The sequence below is a fragment of the Saimiri boliviensis genome, chromosome 16 (assembly GCF_048565385.1).
Source record: "Saimiri boliviensis isolate mSaiBol1 chromosome 16, mSaiBol1.pri, whole genome shotgun sequence".
NCBI lineage: Eukaryota > Metazoa > Chordata > Mammalia > Primates > Cebidae > Saimiri > Saimiri boliviensis.
Window position 1 is genome coordinate 36,282,902 of NC_133464.1, and position 19,909 is coordinate 36,302,810.

The following is a 19,909-nucleotide window of genomic DNA, read 5'->3' on the forward strand; positions in this document are numbered from 1 at the left end:
ATAAGCTTTGACCAGAGGTTAAAAACTAGCTGCCACTAGAGTATTTGGCCTGTAGATAGGTTGTTTAGCTCACAGAGGATTTTAGCTTTTTAAAAAATCTCTTGTCAGCACATAAAAGATAACACATGAAAACAGATAGATATATATATATATATTTTTAACTTTTCTGTTACAACAGGAAGAGTAAGCAATCAGAAGCTTGCCTTCTCCAGCATGGCAATGATAGGCTGGAGCTGGGCAGTGACTGTCCACCTTGATGGGCATGTCTACCTCAGCCTTACCTCGACCTTCATTCATTCATATAAATGACCAGTCACCTGCTTATGCAAATCCTGAGATGCAAACCCTGCTTAAAATGGTAATTATTGCTTAGGGTTTTTTTCATACATATATTTTCAGTTATGTGCATTCTTCAGAAACATATTTTATACTAACAATGTAAAGTCCTAATTGTTTTTGCAGAATTAGTGAAGTCATAATTTTTTCTTTTTTTGACATTTTGGCATGTACATAATTCAAATTAGTATACAATTTTTAAGTCCTCCAGTATTTCATAGAAATCTTTTCCGTACCATTTCTCAGCTGCAAGACAAAATCTACTATATGCAACTGCATCAACACCACTTTGCAAAATTCCCATATTTCATTACCAATTTAAAAGCCATTTTAATCTCCCTATATTTTTCCAATATAAAATAAAGTCAAAATAAACACAAGACAGTTGTTTTGATGTTTTTATATACAGAGGTTAAAAGTATTTTAATTATGTAATCTTAATGAATATGAAATATCTTGACCTTAAAAAATACTTATCATAACAGCACAAATAAGCAATTGTGAAGGAGTGTAGGGTGAAAAATAGCATTTACCATTTTCATTTGTGGAGTAATTATCCAGTCCAGTAGTAGATCTGGATTTATCCCTAAAATACAAAACACAATATATTAAATATGTCTCAGTAATATTATCTTTTTTATTTATGAAGTAAAAACACCAAAGAGATTGCTTTTTAAAGCATTTGATTTACTTTGTATGTCTTCTGAGAGCAATTGTTTCTAAACCAAGAAAAGTTTCATCTTTCACAAACTAAAAGAAAACCTTGACATCCCTAAAAAAGATAAAAGTGGTATGCTAGAAATACATACAGACATGTGACAGTGCTTCTCCAGTTTGTATGATCATTAAAACTATAATTTATTGGTCAAGTTTTGTCAATGTTCACTCTGATCCAGACCTTAAATCTCATCAGGCTTACAAAGCATCTGCCATCAGATCACCTACAGTCAGACTGTCCCACTTCCTCCACACTACTCAGGGTTATAATGTCAACTTCTTGGGCACTGGGGTGCTACTGACTACTGTGGAACATTAATTTCCCAAATGCCATCTTAGTGTTCCAAAGAGGTTCTAAAGGATACAGCATAGTCAACTTCAGGAAATGCCTTATCTTTTTAACAATATACTTTAGGTGTATAAATCGACACATGCTAATCTCATTCCCATTCTGCTAGACACACTGAACTTTGAAAATAATAGTAATGGCTCAGCGTGGTGGCTTGCTCCTATATCCCAGCACTTTGGGAGGCTAGGGCAGGTAGATCTCTTGAGGTCAGGAGTTTGAGGCCAGCCTGGCCAGCATGATGAAACCCCGTCTCTACAAAAATACAAAAACTAGCTGGACATGGTGACACACTGCTGTGGTCCCAGCTAAATGGAAGGGAGAATCACTTGAACCCAGGAGGTGGAGGTTGAAGTGAGCTGAAATCGCCCCACTGCACTCCAGCCTGGGCAACATAGCGAGACTCTGCCTCAAAAATAAAATAAAATAAAATAATAGCGATAACAATGCATAGTATACATTATAAAATAATCGGTAATATTATACTTAAATACATACACATACATATATATGCATAAATCCAACAATCAGTAATACATAATAATGTATCATAAGTGATAGACAGCTGCACTTGTGAATACTTTCACTTGTGTCTATGTAGAAGAAAACACTTATTACCAGATGCCTAGCCACACTCCCTGATGCCTCTAGGGTATGCTCTATCAGGATTGCCTGCAGGTATTTCATATTTCACAGGCTTCCTTAAGTTTCCTTTCTCTGCATTTTAATTATTTTTCCCAAGGTAATGAGCTATATAAATAAAGCTTTTGTAAATACGTAAGTAAATCCATAACTTTTAAAAGGAGATAAACATTTGAATGATTTACTGTTACCCTGAGAGATCAGAAACAAGGTCATCTATCACTAGATTTTTCTTTAGCTTATTGTCAGCCTGTTACTACCTGTTTGTTCCTTTCCTTTTCCCCTTCTATTCTGAGCCCTATTCAGTCATCCTGGTTGCTTGTAGATGCAAGTCTTTCCTTATATCTAATAAGACAAAGGGAGAAATTTCAGCTCTGAAAACACGAGGTAAAGGTCCTACCCTCAATACTTGTAGACAGACTGTTAGAAGTCCTTAGTGAATTCGAAACTGCAAAGCATTTCAAAAATTACTTTAAAACATTAAAACAATGTTTTAGGAAATTTTAAGACATGTATATCTTTACAGATATCTGAAATTTTATCTTCATTACCCAAAACTGACCAGTAGTTCCAGCCAAACTGCCTAAAAGAAAGGTCACTATTCCCATTTCAGATGTCCATACATAACCCTTTGGGGAGTAATGTTAAACCATTATCCATAACCTTTTTAAAAGAAAGATTAACTGGATTACAGAAAATTGACACAGTCCTTTCCCAGCCACGTCCATTTCCCTTGCAATGTGATGGCTCCCGTAAAGAGGCTGTGTCCTTCTCTTCCCCGTGACCTGGGACTGTGACTTTAGTCAACAACTTAAATCTTAAGATGCCTTGTGGATTTTCTCCCTTTAATTCTCTTTCCTCTGACCCCCACCACATATATATAAGACCTCCCTGGCTCGGTGGATGCTGAAAGACACATGACCCACTTGTTCTCACTGTCCCAGCTGACAGCCAGCCAACCCCCAAAAGCAGGGCTGCCTAGCTAATAGGGAGCAGACACATGAGCAAGTCCAATCAACTAAAAGGCTGCCCAGCTGTGCTCAGCCTAAAATGCTGACCCTCAAAATCATAAGCTAATTCATTAAATTCAGGAATAGTTGGTTACATAGCAAAAGCTAACTAATACAAAGATCACCCAGCAATTCCTTCTTTATATCTCACAGATGACAAAGGGCTAAAGTAGTTCCACAAATCGAGGCAAGCCCTGGAATATTATTGAAGCCAGTTATCATCAATTAAATTACAATAACATGCTCTACATACCTGTCACCAGGAAGAAAACCTGAAGATTCTTCTTCTCTCTTCAGTATGTCATAGGAATCAACGGGCCTACAAGATGGAAAAAGATTTTGTAGTCAAAATATTAGACTCTAAGCTCTTCCCTGAGTTTAAGAAAAGGGTATCAAAATAATGTCATTCTAGCCTCTTTATGCAAACAGTCTTTGGGTTAAAAACTAAACATACAAAGGTATTTCAATGAATGACCACAGAAAACAGACCCACTATTGCCAACAGACATTTGCCAAGCCATTTATTCACTCATTCATTCTGCAAATGCATACTAAGTGCCCACCATGTTGCAGTACCACTCTAGGAATGGGCTACAGAGGTATACAAAACAAACGTATTATCCTCCAAGCACTTATATTTGACTGCAGCAGACAGGCCAACAGGTAAATAAATAAATGCATAATATAAAACAAGGTAAGAGTATACAGGGAGAAGGACCGAGAAGCGGCCTGTATTTTAAATCAGGTATTCTAGAAAGTCTAAGGAGGTGATGTTTGAGCAGAGACTAGAAGAAAATGAGAACACAAGACACACAAACATTCAATGACTTCTCAAGCAGATGGACTAGAAAATGCCAAAGTCCTTGGGCATTTTCGAGGAAGAAACAGGAGGCCAGTGTGGCTGGAACAGAGTAAGGGGAATAATGGAGGTACTGCAAAGTAATCTAGCTCAGGCCAGCCTTCTAGGCCATGGCAAGGATGCTGGATGGGGTTCTGATGTGACAGGAAGTGCTTTGGAGGGTTCTGGGCAGGGAAGCAAGATGACATGACAGGGTTTATAATTTAAAGGTTCTCTTTGGTGGCTTGTATTCACTTGTGTGGAGAACGGGTGGTAGGAAACGGGAAGAGCAAGGGGGTGCCTTTGAAGTGGGGAATGGATGGATACATCTAAGCCAAGCTACCCTAACAGCCCCTGTGCCCTCTGGCTGTGGGGACAGACCTCCTGTACTGGTATATTCTGACTGATGTTTCCCGCTCTCTCTCTGCCTGGTGCTTCTGCTCCTCCGCAGGGTGCTTCTGCTCCTCAGCCTCAGCCTGAAGCCGCTTCCGCTCCTGCTCTTCCTGAAGCCGCTGCTTCCGCTCCTGCTCTTCCTGAAGCCGCTGCTTCCGCTCCTGCTCTTCCTGAAGCCGCTGCTTCCGCTCCTGCTCTTCCTGAAGCCGCTGCTTCCGCTCCTGCTCTTCCTGAAGCTGCTGCTCCCGTTTCCTCTCTCCCTCAAGAATAAGTTGATCCTGTGGCTTCTTTTCTTGGTCCTCATGAACAACTTCCTCTTGTGGCTGTCTCCTCTCCTCTTCTCCTGCTCGGGTTCCTTCCCTGTCTGAAGACTTGGACCCTTCACTCCAGGTGGTTTCCCAGGTGGCAAGAAAGGGCTCCCGTGTGGTCAGAGACATGCTGTTTGAGTTTAGGACCATCAGTTCCTAGGTGACCAGTGAAAAAAGAAACCCATCTAAATCTGTTTAGTTCTATAATTTCACATAGACATAAATATTCCATTTTGGATGATACTAACTATAGTTGGACCAGGACTCCACTCAAAAAATACGTTAAGAGTTTTACCACTAAAAGGCCAGGTGTGGTGGCACACATCTGTAATGTCACCGCTTTGGGAGGCCGAGGTAGGCGGATCACGAGGTAAGAGATCAAGACTATCCTGGCCAACCTGGTGAAACCCCGTCTCTACTGAAAATATGAAGATTCACTGGGTGTGGTGTTGCATGCCTCTCATCCCAGCTACTCGGGTGGCTGAGCCAGGAGAACAGCTTGAACCAGAGAGTCGGAGGTTGCAGTGAGCCGAGATGGCACCACTGCACTCCAGCCTGGTGACAAAGCAAGACTCCGTCAAAAAAAAAAAAAAAAAAGAGTTTTACCACAAAAAAAGCTACACGAGTGACTAAGACGTAACTTAGAAGAGGAAGATGCACTTAAGTTCTATTAACATAATTTATTAATGATGTACTGCAAAAACTAGGAGAAAGGCTGAAACATCCAAGCAAAATTCTAACAAATCAGACTGGATTTTTCAAAGAGCTACACAGGTGAACATATGGTCAAAGGTAGAGAGAAACGAAGTGTCTCCTGCTTCTCAGCTAATCCCACCAACAAGGTAAAGAGAAGGAAAACTAAACAGGCATGTTTTAACGTTACCTCATCCAAGTACTTGGAATTCTCTCTCTCCGCCTCCTGTTTGGCCCTTTGCCACTCTTCCCTCAGTTTCTCCTGCTCACGTTGATATTTTTCCTATAAGAAAACATGACATATATTAAAATAACAGATTAACTCTTCAAATTAAGAATCTTCTTCATTAGCATTTTTATGATCTCTAAACCTTCAACCTCAAACTTTTCAAGACCATGATTTTATTTTCAAAGGCCAATCAGAGTTTAGTCCCTAAAGTAGAAAAGAGTGTATATTGAATTAAAATGCAGACACTGGGGTAAAAGATAAGATAGATACAGAATTTAACCCGTAGCCACCCTTTACCATGGCTGTAACTCATTAAAGCCTCCAGCAAACTGTAACGGGGGCTGAATACTCTGCAATGGAACCTAGCAAACAGTTTATGGGAACCGAGTCCTCACAAAGGCATGCACTTCACACCCCTTAAGTGAGTACCCTTCCTACTCTATAAAAACATACATGGGGGTTAATAAATAATCATTTTTAAAGAATGATTCTGGAAATCTTCGAAATGGAAAAGTAATTGTTTTACGGAAAATGTACCGCATATTTGTTTGGTTCTGAGATTGTTAAGTTTAAAGTTAGTGTCTCAATACTGGTTGATGCAGACTGGTGAAAAGCCATGAAATCCAACCTAGTTCCGACCCATCCACGTGAGCCAGAGCTACCTGCAGTAGGCGGTCCTGTTCCTTCTGCCACCTCTCCTGCCGCTTCCGCTCCTCCTCTTGATCCCACACCCAGCGGCTCGGGGCACTGACGGTTGGAACTGGAAGCTAACCAGTTATCAGAGAAGAGACACAAATAGAGAACAACTTCATTAAGTCATCTACTGAGCCACTTTTGCACACATAAATTATTCATACCACAGTTTGCTTAAACTGTACCAAGGGAGAGCTGGCTTTGTATTTTAAAATAAGTTTTTCAACTTGGAAGGGTAACTCTCTGATAAACTCTTATGCAACTTAAAATCATGGTAAGCACACTACTGTGTACTAATTCAGTCCTACCAAGTTCACCTTATTCCAAATGACAAATGAATGCTACTTACATCAGGAACCACAGAATCGGAACTTCCTGTGTGGCAGCACGTGGGCAAGGAAGAAAAATATACAATGTAAGTCTTCATTCCTATGAAACAATTCCTTTCAGAAACTTCTATCATTAGCTGTCTCTATGCCAGTATACTAAGTGACAATGTTTTCTTGAACAACAGTTAGTAAATCCTTTTTTCTCTAGGTGTAACAGTTCCATCTGTTACCCATCTTTCAAATTCAATGTTAGTAAAAGGAAGATACAGATGCCAAAATAAACCCTAGCTCTAGGTATTAGAGTAGGATCCGTGGATATTTCTGAAGAAGCTTCAAGGTTCTCTTATTAATAAACTGGGCAGTATCTTATAGTTTGGCCTAATAGGAGAAAAAAAAAAGAATTTCAAATGTTACATCTACCAAATCCCAATTTTTTACTTGCTGCTACTCAGTTACATCATGACGGCTGCAAGTCACATTTTTCTAGTCTTCTTACTAATGAGTCACCTTTCATAAGCAAGCCACTGCAACAAACATGTTCAAGGAACATTTCCTTTTTCTGCTCCTAGTATTTGAAACACAAGTATTCAAACTTCATGTATAAACCTATGGGTAAAGTCTTATTCTTTTATTCTTAGGGGACCTACACAAGTACACCTTTACATAGAACAATGATTATTTTAAAAGTAAAATATCAGAAAATATACTATCATACAGTACTTATAAATTTTCTTGAAATCTCAGCTGTCAAATAAATTATTCACATACAATTTTTTAAAGAAAATTGCTTTGAGACCTAGAAAAATATTCTTGCCTAGAATAGCCTGTTGAAGAAAAGCCGAAGAAAATTAGAACAGAGAAAGAAAAGGAATGCTTTATTTTAGCCAGTTTTAGCCAGGAGTATCATAAGGTTTCAGTTAAATAGCCATAGACAAAACAGGAATTTTATTTTAAAATATAAACCAAAACCACTAAGGATACTGACACAAACAGACTTGCATAGCCAGTAACTTAATTCTGTTTATGGTCAAAAAGAGACCTTAATCCAAAGGAAAGATATTAGGTGATCAACACAAAATATACAAACCCAATAAGCACTGTGTTATAAGACATGTTTATCAGCATGTTAATAACCTTAAAAGTAAGAAATATTAACATTTTTGATGGCAACAGCACCATATCCTCAGACCACTGCATCTCAAATGTTGACTATTACTTTTAAGTTCTTAGCAGCAAAAACAGAGCTTGAACAGCATTCATGAGACAGAGCACCGGGCAAGCGTTACAGGGAAGCAAATGTCACATGCACAGCACATCTTGAGGCAGCCCTGCCCAATTACACCAACAAGGAGAATCTCAAAGTGCACCTGTTCTCAGATTCAACCAAAATGTATTTACTCTGCATTTACATCAAAGTCAACAGGGTAATCAAATCAACACTCCAAAGCCACCAACCCATAGCAAAAATAACTCTTCTTTATTAAGAGTATTTTCCACAACCAAAAACAGGTTAGAGTTTTTAAAAACTCAGCCAATTGCATGTTGGTGTAATCTAATATTAGGCAATTTGTAGTAAGCAGTAAGGCCTAGATGAAATTTCTCATTTCTTACTGTTACCCAGTGGAAAGAAGTGTTAAGAGCATCTCCCCATCCCACACACTTTTTTTTTTTTACCAAGTTAAAAAAATAAAAGTAAAACCTTTAGAGGTATACAAAGGACACACAAAGACCCATTACCACAGAGGTAGACCCATGAGCTGTAAGAAAAGCCTGATGACCCTAGGGAAAAAATGGAAATGGGTTAAGCTGCTTGGTCATAATGACACACAAATTGAAGAGGCTCAGTGCCCAGCACCACAGACCAGGAGGAGGAGTGGAGTTTAAGAACAATTCCATGGAAGTGCATGAATTGTTAGCTTTGTGGTTTACCTTGTTCAAAAAATTGTGATCGCCTTTTTAAGTTTTTCAAAGAAATGGATTCAGATGCTAGTTAAAAAAAAAAAATAAACACCATGTCATTCATTTTGATTTCTCACCACTGGGAAATTAAATGATAATTGATATACCTTTCCAATCTGTAGCAAAATATTTTAAAAGAGGACAAACTGATAGCCATAGAAGACGTAGATTATTTCAAGGCACAGGGACACACAATTTTAGTAGCCTACACTACATTCGAATTAGAAGGAACAAATATTTATATTAATAAATTTTAGCACACAGCATCATATTTTCACAGCTATGAAAAGCCAAAGTACCATCTTCCATGCTATGTCACACTGTTTTAGGGAAAAGGAAATTAATAGTTTTTGCTTAGGTTAAACAATCCATAATCTTGTCTGCTACATGGAAAACTGTCTGTAACAGTTTTCACAACACTTATGAATAAGCAGTGAAAAGTAATGGGGAAGAAAACAACAACAACAAAAAAAATGATACCCAGAGAAAGATCAAATAAAACCAAATAATAAAGTTACAACATTCTTCTAATTAGAATTTTTTGACCTAGTTTTCAAGATCTGGTAGCTACTAATATTAAATAAAGCAAATGGAGTTCAGCCAAGAAAACAAAAGAAAAACATTCTGACTTCTTCCATAGATCTGCCAAAGACTACGGCATAAAATATATATGTGATTATTACTTGATACTAGTTAGTGGTTACTTATCTAAAAAAAACCTTCCAATGACAGGGCCCACGTAGAGTCCCCTAGTCATCGAAGAGCTAGACGTCTGATCAGCTATCTCACCTGAGCCACTGCAGAACAGGACCTGGGTGCTTCACATGTAACATCACAGAGAAAAATAAGCAAAGTTTGCTTCAAAAACTTCTTTGATAAAGAATGCAACTGAAAACAAAATGTAGTCACTTCTATCTATCAGAAATGAAATACGGAATTAAATAATCGATAAGAAAAGAGAAATTTATATATTTAGGTTGGCTTTAAGATAACGTACTATAAACTGTCAAATGTAGATTTAAAGCCGCCAAAGCACTGTGAAAACCCAGTCCCATTCTTGGCAGTCTAGGTTCATGGCAGAAGTCTCACCTTCTTTGTGTTTCTTCCCCTGTCTACATTGACTGGGTCTATTCTTATCTTTCTGTGCCCAAAGAATAGCACATAATGTATGGCAGCTAAAGTATTTCTGGATGGGCAGAAGAAGGAAGATGGAGATAACTCCAAAATTTCCCTAGATACTTTGCCTTCTTTTTCATTACAAATGGGTACATCTGCTAACGACTTCATTGCCACTAGCATTTCCCTCTTACGGCTAACTGCCTTCAAGCTTGTCCCTTTCACAACAATAAAGAAGAAAGGAAACTTCATTCATAGTTTCAGGCTTAACTAAGATTCCCTGTTGCCAGCATACCATAGCAAGAAAGCTGACAGCCTCGGGAAAACCAGTCTTTCTTATTTGACTTAGGCAGGCACTCAAAGCTCCGGAACATGCTGCCAAAGCTTTGTTTGCAGTTCCTGAACTATTCAGCACTGGAACTGAACCCCCTTCCACCTGGCTGCAATTGGATCTGTGTGCTAACCTTTTTAGTCTCAACTTGCAGCGGATAGTTTTTCTTTCGCTCACAGATATTCATTTTTAGAATAGCAGAACTTGAGTGCTATGTCTTTTCCTGCATTATAAATGTAAGTTATAATAGTGATATTTACCTTTTGATTCAAAAGCATCACTTTCATCATGAATTCCATTGATTTCTTTGGATTCAATATTCTGGAAAGGATAAAGGTGCTAGTTAATATTCTCTCCAGTTGGACTTTGGGCTTAAATAATGCATTTCTCATTAGTGAATATATATTTTAACAAGATGAGTTTCTAAAGATATTGATCCATTTCTTACAGCCTTTTACATGTAGTAGAAACTTAAATTTTTTCATTATACTTCAATATTTGTGGCAGAATTAATGACCAGCTGCAGGCATAGATGATTTTAAGTTGAATCAACCATTAATTTTCCAAGAAATAAAATCAACTGGATAATCATTAGTCCATTTGGCTTATATTTATGAGTACACAAAACACTCATATTGGATTATCAAACATTTAAACCTTTCTTATACAATATAGTAAGACTTCTTTATTAAATAAAAGGAATTATTTGGACTTGATAATAAAAATAACACAATCTAAGAAGTGAGTATAAATGTACAATATTCAGTTGAAATTTAAATTTATTAACTTAAACAATTTGTATCATAACTAAAAACCACATTACTTCAAAGTCTATATAAAAAAGTTCCTTTGATGCTTAGAAAAAATTTTACATTATATTTTTGATCAAATTAATGCAACTGATTTCTCTTAATCACATATGTAAGTCTACCCATCAAATTCATCTACACAAAAACTAAAAATGCTTCATGAAGTTTTACATTATACCCAACTATTAACATTTATTTGCCAGTCAAGACTAAGGAATGCATAAAGAAGTTATAGTGTATAATTTTATATAATTGCTACTTTATGCTCACAAAGATCTTAGAGGTGGGTCTAATGATGAAAGACTGGTGAAAAACACCTGCCAAAGAGTATGATGGGATCTTTTGGATTTACCCTTATGTAACTCACAACTATGTATGAGGAATACCTATGGTTTTCAAAAATATATTTTACTATATCTCTTTACTGTATATTATCTTATTCAATCATTTACATTTTAAAGGTTGTTTCAAAATTGCACAAACAAAATTATTTTCTTCCATACACAATTCTAACAGCTGCTTTGCTCCACATCAGTACTCCTACTTCTCTAAATACTCACAGAACTCTGAAGGCTTTCGGAGAAATCAGTTGTTACAGACAGATTTGAAGATTTTTCTGAGTTGTAAATTCCAGAAGTTGCATCAATCCACTTTGTTTCAGGTGAACCTATAATTTTGGTAGCCATACTGGTGAGATTGAGGGTTTTATGCCGTATAAATGGCAGGGAAGGTTGGTCTTTGCCCCAGTCTGATTGGCACATGAAGATCAAATGAGTACATATAAATGGTGAAGTGGAAAGAATAAAGTCATTGAATACACATATTTTTAAAAATCTACATAGACAAGACAAACAAATCAGACAGTGTGTGAAATAAATCAAGAGTTTAGGGCTTTTTACCAACAGACCACCTTCCTAAAACACAAGGGTTAAATCATGTTAGTAATGAAAAAACTAGCAAATTTGCTGAATCTTTCCCAAAAACCAGGAAAGAGATTTTATGTTGTTATCATAAGCTGGTAGGTCCATGGAGGCTTAATGCCCTTTCCCATCTAAACTCTGTAACTAAGAAACACGTTAATGGAATGCACATTCAAAGTTATTTGAGAATAAATAGGAATATGACCTACCAGGCTCTCTCTCTTATACCAGTATGGTTCTGATGCTGCAGAGAAAGTTAAATCATAGCATAATCCTTAATACTCAGTATTTTAAATAACTCCTGGATACAGATACATTTGTCTTCAATTGATATTTGTATTCAGTCAGACCAGTATATAAATCACTCAATAAATAACGTAAAATTCAGTAAATTTGCTAGTGAAAAGTCCAGACAGAATATTCAAAGGAGGAGGGTTCAAGATTTGTCATGACATGACTACAAAACACCTTTAATGCCAAAGCATAAGTAAAGTGAAAAATATAAAAAGTTATTGAAGCAAACTGTTAGAAGCTCTTGCCAAGGGCCAGGCCCCAATTTCAAAGGCCAGACACGGTGGGAACACAAACTCACCAGCCTTTCCATAGCGCCTCACATCCATCACTAGGTTTCCAGTTTCTTGAGCCTTAGCCATGGTTTCCTCCCACTTTTTTGTATCCTTATACGGAAACTTGATGTTGTTAATAGCAATAATTTCATCATCTACCTGTAGCTGAGAAAATTCTGCTGGGCTACCTAAAAATGCGAAACAAATTAAACAACCAGCTGGGAAAAATTCCACATGTTCTACTAGCTGCTGCTTTAAGCTTAAGAAAAATGACTCTTAATTTCAATTAACCATTTCTCTCTTTTTCAGGTGGAGAAAGGTCACTATTTTTTTAATATCGAGTATCTAAGTACAACATGCAAAGCATTAGAGTTAGTTTTTAAGTTCTATAGAATGCAAATTTGTTAAGAATTAAAGGAAAAATATATTCAATAAGACTTCTTTATTAACCTCCCAAAAACAAAAAAAAATAAGTAATTCTTAAATTTGAAATGTGAAATACAGTGCATTTTAACTGAGCTTGCAAATCAGATACATTTTGGAATAGAGCAGAAGAAAACATAGCTATTTAAAACTGCTTAGAATTACTCCATAACTAAAACACCATTATCTAACTAAGGCAATCTTAAGATATAAAAGGAATAACTGGTGTTAACATACAATTTTATAGAGCCGAAATATGTAAAAAATAAAAGTGAAAATAAAGGAACTCCTCTTAGATACAACGGCTTTCATTTTAATTTTAGGCCTTGTAATGTTTTGCAAAGAGTTCCCGGGCTTGACATGGTATAGACCTGGATAGGGGAAGGGTAATCCTTTAGCAGAAGTCCTGAAGACTTCATAGGCAATGTATATTAGAGCACTCAAAAAAAAAAAATCACCTTATTAAATAGCACATAAGGCTGGGCGCGGTGGCTCAAGCCTGTAATCCCAGCACTTTGGGAGGCCGAGGCGGGTGGATCACGAGGTCAAGAGATCGAGACCAGCCTGGTCAACATGGTGAAACCCCGTCTCTACTAAAAATACAAAAAATTAGCTGGGCATGGTGGCGTGTGCCTGTAATCCCAGCTACTCAGGAGGCTGAGGCAGGAGAATTGCCTGAACCCAGGAGGTGGAGGTTGTGGTGAGCCGAGATCGTGCCATTGCACTCCAGCCTGGGTTAACAAGAGCGAAACTCCATCTCAAAAAAAAAAAAAAAAAAAATAGCACATATATATCTACTGCAAAGTATGGCTGATCAGGGCAAGTTCTTTCTGAATCTTAAGTGCTGTTAGTATTCCCAAATATAATATCCAAAATGGGCAAAATCTGTAAAATCACAAAATTAAGACTCTTCAAAACTAAAATTAATTAGGCAAGAATAATAAACAATATGGAATTTGTAACCCCAACTAATAATCTCAGGAAAGAGGATATATTCTGTGGCCTTAGAGTTGCATTTTTCACACGTTTTCTCCTCCTATGTTAAACAGACTAATTTCTGTGGTCCCCAACCCCACAATGAAAGATGAAAAAGGAGAAGAAAGTTCAGTAAAGCTGAATATATCATTTACCTGCTTCAACTGATGCTATGAAGAGCCCAGGAATATCCCATTTTATTGTAAACCCAAAGTCAAGACTCTTCCCAGGCGTCTGGTTTATGCTGATTCTCATATCACTGAACTGATCCTGAAAACAAAACATGAAACGCTGGTATCAGGTGTCCCTGGAAGCCACATGGAGGAAAGTCTATCCATGTAAGAAGGAAGGCTGCACGCTAGGTATACTTGAATCATTTCATGATAAACTAGAAGCTTCATTCTTTCTTCCTTGGGTTGGTAAAGCTTTCATTTATATAAATAGCACCAAGTTTATTCTTTTTCCGCTAAAATAAGGAAAATCTTATTGCTAGTACATCCTTTTCTTCATATTAATAATGTAAATCAATTAGCCATGGACAAGCTTAGGTTTCTGCCCACTGTACAATTGGGTCTAATATACAGGCCATTTATTCATTGCCCAGAAATAAGTACAGTGATTTAAATCGTTTATTCAAAAAGGACCACCAAACTTTTAAAAACCTACCCCCAATACTTGACACATTTATCTGAATAACTTCGAGTGGTTCACAGACACATAATTTAGCCTCCAGTAGCATCCATTAGGACTGGTACCACTGCCCCGTGGGCATGTGAAGTTTGGCAAGGTATTTTTGCTTGCCCAAATGCCACGTGAAGATTTAGTGTTCAAGGTGTAGCTGTTCTAAATGCTGCAAAATGCAGAACTATGTCAACTGTAAGGAATTACTCCCTAAGATATCAAGAGGGTCCCCTATTGACACATCCTGAGCCACAGACCATGACTTCCTCGAAATAACATCAGCCCATAAGCCCCGAAAACAATAGCCTCTTGAACAAAAGGTATAATTACTCCCATGCTATCATACTACCCCATAAATTCTGAATTCCATGGAACTTAAACTATTTTCTAAACCAAATGTTTCAAGTTTTACAGTATACTGTCTGTGCAAACCTTAAGTTCTTTTGTAATTTACGTATTTTGTTTTGAGTGAGCAACAGACAGATCTTAATATGAATTTATGAGATTAGTACTTCAGCTCTTTGTTTCCTCATCATAAAAAACTTAGACCTACCTGTTAGAATTCTTCCTAAACCTGTTTTACTTTCCAGAAAAAGACCTACCAATTATCCATTTTAATTTGGCAGTTAAACCTAACCCAAGGACCAACTGGGCAATTCATAAAGCGTTCTGCCTAAGTTTTTCTATGCATAAAACAAGTTTAAAACAAGTGGCAATATTTCGAGAAAAAACTAGGATAGTACATACCATGGTTTGGATGTGATTCATCACCAACAAAACCTCACGTTAAAATTTAATGGCCAAAGTGGTGGTGTTGGGAGGTGTTACCTTTAACAGGTGTTTGGGCATGAAGGATCTGCCCTCATGAACGAATTAATGCAGTCTCGTGGGAGTAAGTTCTCACTCTAGCAGGACTGAATTAGTTACCACAAGAGCGTGTTGTTATAAAGTAAGGTTGCCTTGTGTTGGGTCTCTGCACACACCACTTGGCTTTCTGCTGTTCTAACATATTGTGACACAGCACATGGCCCTCACCTGAATCCAAGCAGATGCCAGTGCCATGCTCTTGGACTTTCCAGTCACCAGAACCATAAGCTAAATAAACCTCCTCTTTTCTTTATAAATTACTCAGCCTCAGGTATTCTGTTATAGCAACGTTAAATGGACTAAGAAAGTACACAAGAATTTAAAGGAAGGCACTAAATAAAAGATCAAGAATATGCTACTCCATATGGATATGCAGAAGTACTATGACATTTCACTTATTCAACTGTTTGACATACATTGATTGTTTGCTCTGTAGAAAACACAATTCTTAGCACTGTGGGAAATAAAAATAAATTAGGGCTGATTCTTGCTCTCAAAATGTAATTGTTGATTTTTCACTGGGTATAGGATTTTTAGGTTTCAGCAGAAAGCCTTTTGTAAAGCAGTTTAAACACAGAAATGCAGATGTAGTCATAATACTCATTAATAATCACCTGATGAATGCCAATCTGAAGAATATAATAAAACTCTGCTAAGAATAGCAAAAATTACTGGTTGTTTCTATTCCCTAGCCAAAACCACAATACACTTAAGTTAGAGATGACTCAGTGAAAATAAGTGGTCATCTTCACCACTCTTACCAAAAAAAAAAAAAAAAAAAAAAAAAAAAAAAAAATCTGACTTAGAGCCAATTAAAGTGCAGAATCTATTTGCTGTATAAGAAAGAGCGACAACTCAGAGGTTACATATTCAAAACACTGATGTTTTCTAGTTTGAAGAATAAAAGACAGGATGGAGTCTTAATAAATACTCTCAAAGTACATAAAAATATTTTGTGGGAGATGGCAAGTGAACATTATCCTTTTCTACCAAATATAGGATCAAACAGAATGACCTTAAGCCCTAGCGGGAAATGTCTCACTCTTATATTAAATTGGAAATACTGTCTCATGAAGGACTATACTTACCTCAGAAACAAAGAAATCGCTATTTAAACATCTTAAATATTAATAAAAGGGCAGATAACCATCTCCTCTTTGAAAGAGTTAACAGAAAGGACAGTGTCCCTGTGGCTACAGCCAGGCAGACTGTTGTGTCAGTCGCTGGGACAGACACAGGCAAAGAGGAGAGAACCACACAGGCAATTACAGGTGCATTTCTCTTGTTAACCAGGTGACCACATGCATGTCACTGGGCCTGGTAAAGCCTTCTCTTTCATAAAGATACTGATTTTTAATTTTGGTTTTAAGTAGCCTACTTTCAAATCAAAGTCTTATGCAGACCACCTCTTTCCAAACCAATATACGGAAAGGATTAAAGTGAGTGGCTGTGGTTTCAAAGTAAGAGTTCCAGAGCCCTACTTGTGTGGCCTTCCTCTTATGGCAGTCTTGAGGCATCTCTGTTCAATCCCATGTTCTTACAGTAAATTATTCCTGAAACTTCTTGCAAGTGTACATATCTATAATTACAGTCAAGTATAAATTGTTCAACAATGATTTCAGGAAGGATTTCAACTTCTTTATTTTTCTCTGCAAGGTATATGCCAAGTGAGTACCCTACAATGAATCCAAGCTTCAGGAGATAACAATGGCAACATCATCTTTGAACTGGATGGAACAGGAATATAAATTATTGGGGGAGATCTAGATTCCTGATGACTGATAATGAACTATCCAAGTGGTTTCAGTTGTTCATGCCAGAAAAGATAAGGCAGTTATCTATCAACATCTCAGCATATAAAATAAAAATTTCCCTCAAATTATGTACAACGTGAGCAGAAGTATCCACTGAAAGTTCAGATGGCCCCACCAACTGTCAGACTGATGACTGATGAAACAGAAGTACAAGACTCTACGTTTTTAAACAAGAACATGAGGAGGGTCTGGAGTCCCAATGGTACCATTTATTTCTGCTAAATCTGTTGAATTAAGATTTTCATGTCGGCCGGGCGCGGTGGCTCAAGCCTGTAATCCCAGCACTTTGGGAGGCCGAGGCGGGTGGATCACGAGGTCGAGAGATCGAGACCATCCTGGTCAACATGGTGAAACCCCGTCTCTACTAAAAATACAAAAACTAGCTGGGCGTGGTGGCACATGCCTGTAATCCCAGCTACTTAGGAGGCTGAGGCAGGAGAATTGCCTGAGCCCAGGAGGCGGAGGTTGCGGTGAGCCGACACCATGCCATTGCACTCCAGCCTGGGTAACAAGAGCGAAACTCCGTCTCAAAAAAAAAAAAAAAAAAAAAAAAAAAGATTTTCATGTCACCATAGATAGGATTTAATTTAAAACACAAGGCCAATCTTAAATGCCAAATCAGAAAGCTACATTCCTCAATTTTTTTCTATTAGACAAATGTGTTAAGGGAAGCCTACTTAGTTGACAAAACTAAACCTAAAAGTAAATCTGAACTGTAAAATCAGGAATATCAGAGGAAATATATAATCTGAATTTGTATACATATAGATTTTTAGTGTCCTTCTTTCAGAGTCTTACTGGAATGAGAAAATGAATTGAATAGCCCTCAAATCTTGGTCTTTCTCTCTAAATCCTTCATTCCACTGCAGCAGGTGGTGTTTCTATAATACATCCATCACTGTCCTCATCCCATTCAAGATTATCTTCCACCTACCAAATGCATCTTGAGCTTTCATCCCTCCAGGCACTGCCCACTATTCTCGCTTTCTGGGAAACAATCTTCTAAAGTCACCTATTATCTCCATTTCTCCAGCCTTCTTTCCTATGTCTCTTGCCACTCAGTTTCATGAGCATGTTCCTTTTTCTCTCTTCTCTTTTCATTGTGTTGTTTGTTCCTTAGTCAGTCTCCAACCTCCCTGACTACAGGCTTTTCTGAGCAACCTCCAATGTCCAAGTCCAACAATTTGAAAATTAAATTCATTATCTTCCTCCCAAACCTGTTCTTCTACCTCTTGTTTTACATATTTTGGTTAATTATATCAATAGCTCGTCAGATGCCCAAGTTAGAAACACTGGTTTCTTTCTGGACCTCTTTCTTCTTCCTTCCTCTAACTGTTCCCCACTCAAAAAAACACAATCCCTGTACCCCTACTCTCCACCATACACACTTATATTTTACAAAGTTCTATCAAGTCCATAATTCATCTTGAATCATCCCCACTTTACCACCCTCCTTTGGGTTATCATCTTAGCTCAGGCCATTGTCTCCTCTAAACTCCTATGGTTACCCCAGCTAACTGGCTCTCTTGCCTCCTGCCCTTATTTTGTTCATTGTCCACAAAGCTGCCAGAACTTTAGTTATAGAACATGCTATTATATCACACTCTGTTTTTAAATTGCTGGTAGCTCCTTACTGCCCTGCTTGGAAGATTTCGAACTCTACATTTTAGTTCTGGTAAATTTCAATAAACATATAATAGCACCTTTCCTCAAAATGATTTCAAGGACAATTTTATCTTTATAGACAAAAAGACATTTCAGCCCCCAGTGGCTCTAAAATCCTAAAGACACAGCAAAGTCCAAATAAGTCAACATGTGTTCTCTTAACTATACATAAGGCAGTCCTCAAACATGAGTCTGTCATATTTCAAAAAACTTTCACATCAGATAAATCGCAGCTGTGGCCAAGGCATTTCACCAGCCTGGGGCAAGTTATATAACTTTCAAATATCAAGTATTTTGTTGGTAAAAATGGGGCTAATACACCTACTTTGCAGGGTTATTGAGACAATTAAATGAAACATTTAAAAGGTGTCAAGGCACACATGACTGATGCCCAGTAATTGCCTTCTTTTTCCCAGGGAAGCAAATGTTAAACATAATACCCATGCTGGCTAAGCAGTTTTCAGATCAATTAAAGAAAATCCCATTTAATTCTCAAATACTTAGCTCTAAAGCCAAGAAAATTCGATCAGCATTCAGCGAACATGTACAGATCCAGGCACTGCACTGACAAGGAGGAAGGGAGGCTCGTGTTCCACCCTCAAGGAGAGCAGGTTCTGGTGAAGGCGAGAAGCAAGCAAAAGCGCAGCTATATCCAAAGGGTCACTAAGTGTGGGGCTGAGATCAGGAAATGGACATGCAGAAAGGTTCCTTCCTTCCATATGTGTCATCCCATTTAGGGGTTACTGCTTTAAAAAATCTGGAGCAGAGTTTCTGGAAAGTGGATTTGTAGAGGATTTGAACACCTAGAGCTCTGAAAGGACAGAGAAAAAAAAACAGAAACCTGTAGGCAAGATCAACTTTGGGGAGAATCAGGAAAACCAAATCTGCATGTGGAGGTGGGTGAAGACTCCAGGAGTCACACTCCCTCTCCTTTGCCTTGGTTCACCTCCAGAATGAGCTTGGCAGCCGTGACTGGCAAGAACGGTAGAGAAAAAAGCAAAACTACAAGAGAAGAAAGGAGGCAAAACGGAGAGAGAAGGACAAAAGCCACAGCTCAGCTATGAGGATGAAAAGGAAATTCCTATGGGCAGATTTTAAATAAGACCATATTAAGTTCTTTCCTTCATTACGATTTTTCTACTTTATGGCACATGCCACCTTATTAGCGCAATTCTGAGAGGCTATTAACTAGTCTCTGCTTCCAGACTTGGCTTTCCTAAAATAAGTTTAGGGAACACCATAGTGCTTA

At 37.7% G+C, this 19,909-nt stretch overlaps 1 protein-coding gene across 17 annotated transcripts in view; it reads right to left on the reverse strand.

The window, feature by feature from the left end:
* LMO7 (LIM domain 7) overlaps positions 1–19,909 on the reverse strand; it is a 235,219-nt gene that overhangs the window by 15,133 nt on the left and 200,177 nt on the right. For 8 of the 17 annotated variants that reach the window (XM_074387590.1, XM_074387591.1, XM_074387583.1 and 5 more), the window contains 12 exons: positions 13,789–13,903; positions 12,262–12,423; positions 11,310–11,497; positions 10,201–10,261; positions 8,464–8,520; positions 8,272–8,313; positions 6,555–6,580; positions 6,175–6,279; positions 5,474–5,566; positions 4,271–4,746; positions 3,305–3,370; positions 870–922 (listed from right to left, as the gene is read on the reverse strand). In XM_074387590.1, coding sequence (XP_074243691.1) covers positions 870–922; positions 3,305–3,370; positions 4,271–4,746; positions 5,474–5,566; positions 6,175–6,279; positions 6,555–6,580; positions 8,272–8,313; positions 8,464–8,520; positions 10,201–10,261; positions 11,310–11,497; positions 12,262–12,423; positions 13,789–13,903 — 1,444 coding nt within the window. The remainder of the gene's footprint in view (positions 1–869; positions 923–3,304; positions 3,371–4,270; positions 4,747–5,473; positions 5,567–6,174; positions 6,280–6,554; positions 6,581–8,271; positions 8,314–8,463; positions 8,521–10,200; positions 10,262–11,309; positions 11,498–12,261; positions 12,424–13,788; positions 13,904–19,909) is intronic. The other 9 variants (XM_074387589.1, XM_039473156.2, XM_074387594.1 and 6 more) reach the window with 5 other exon arrangements.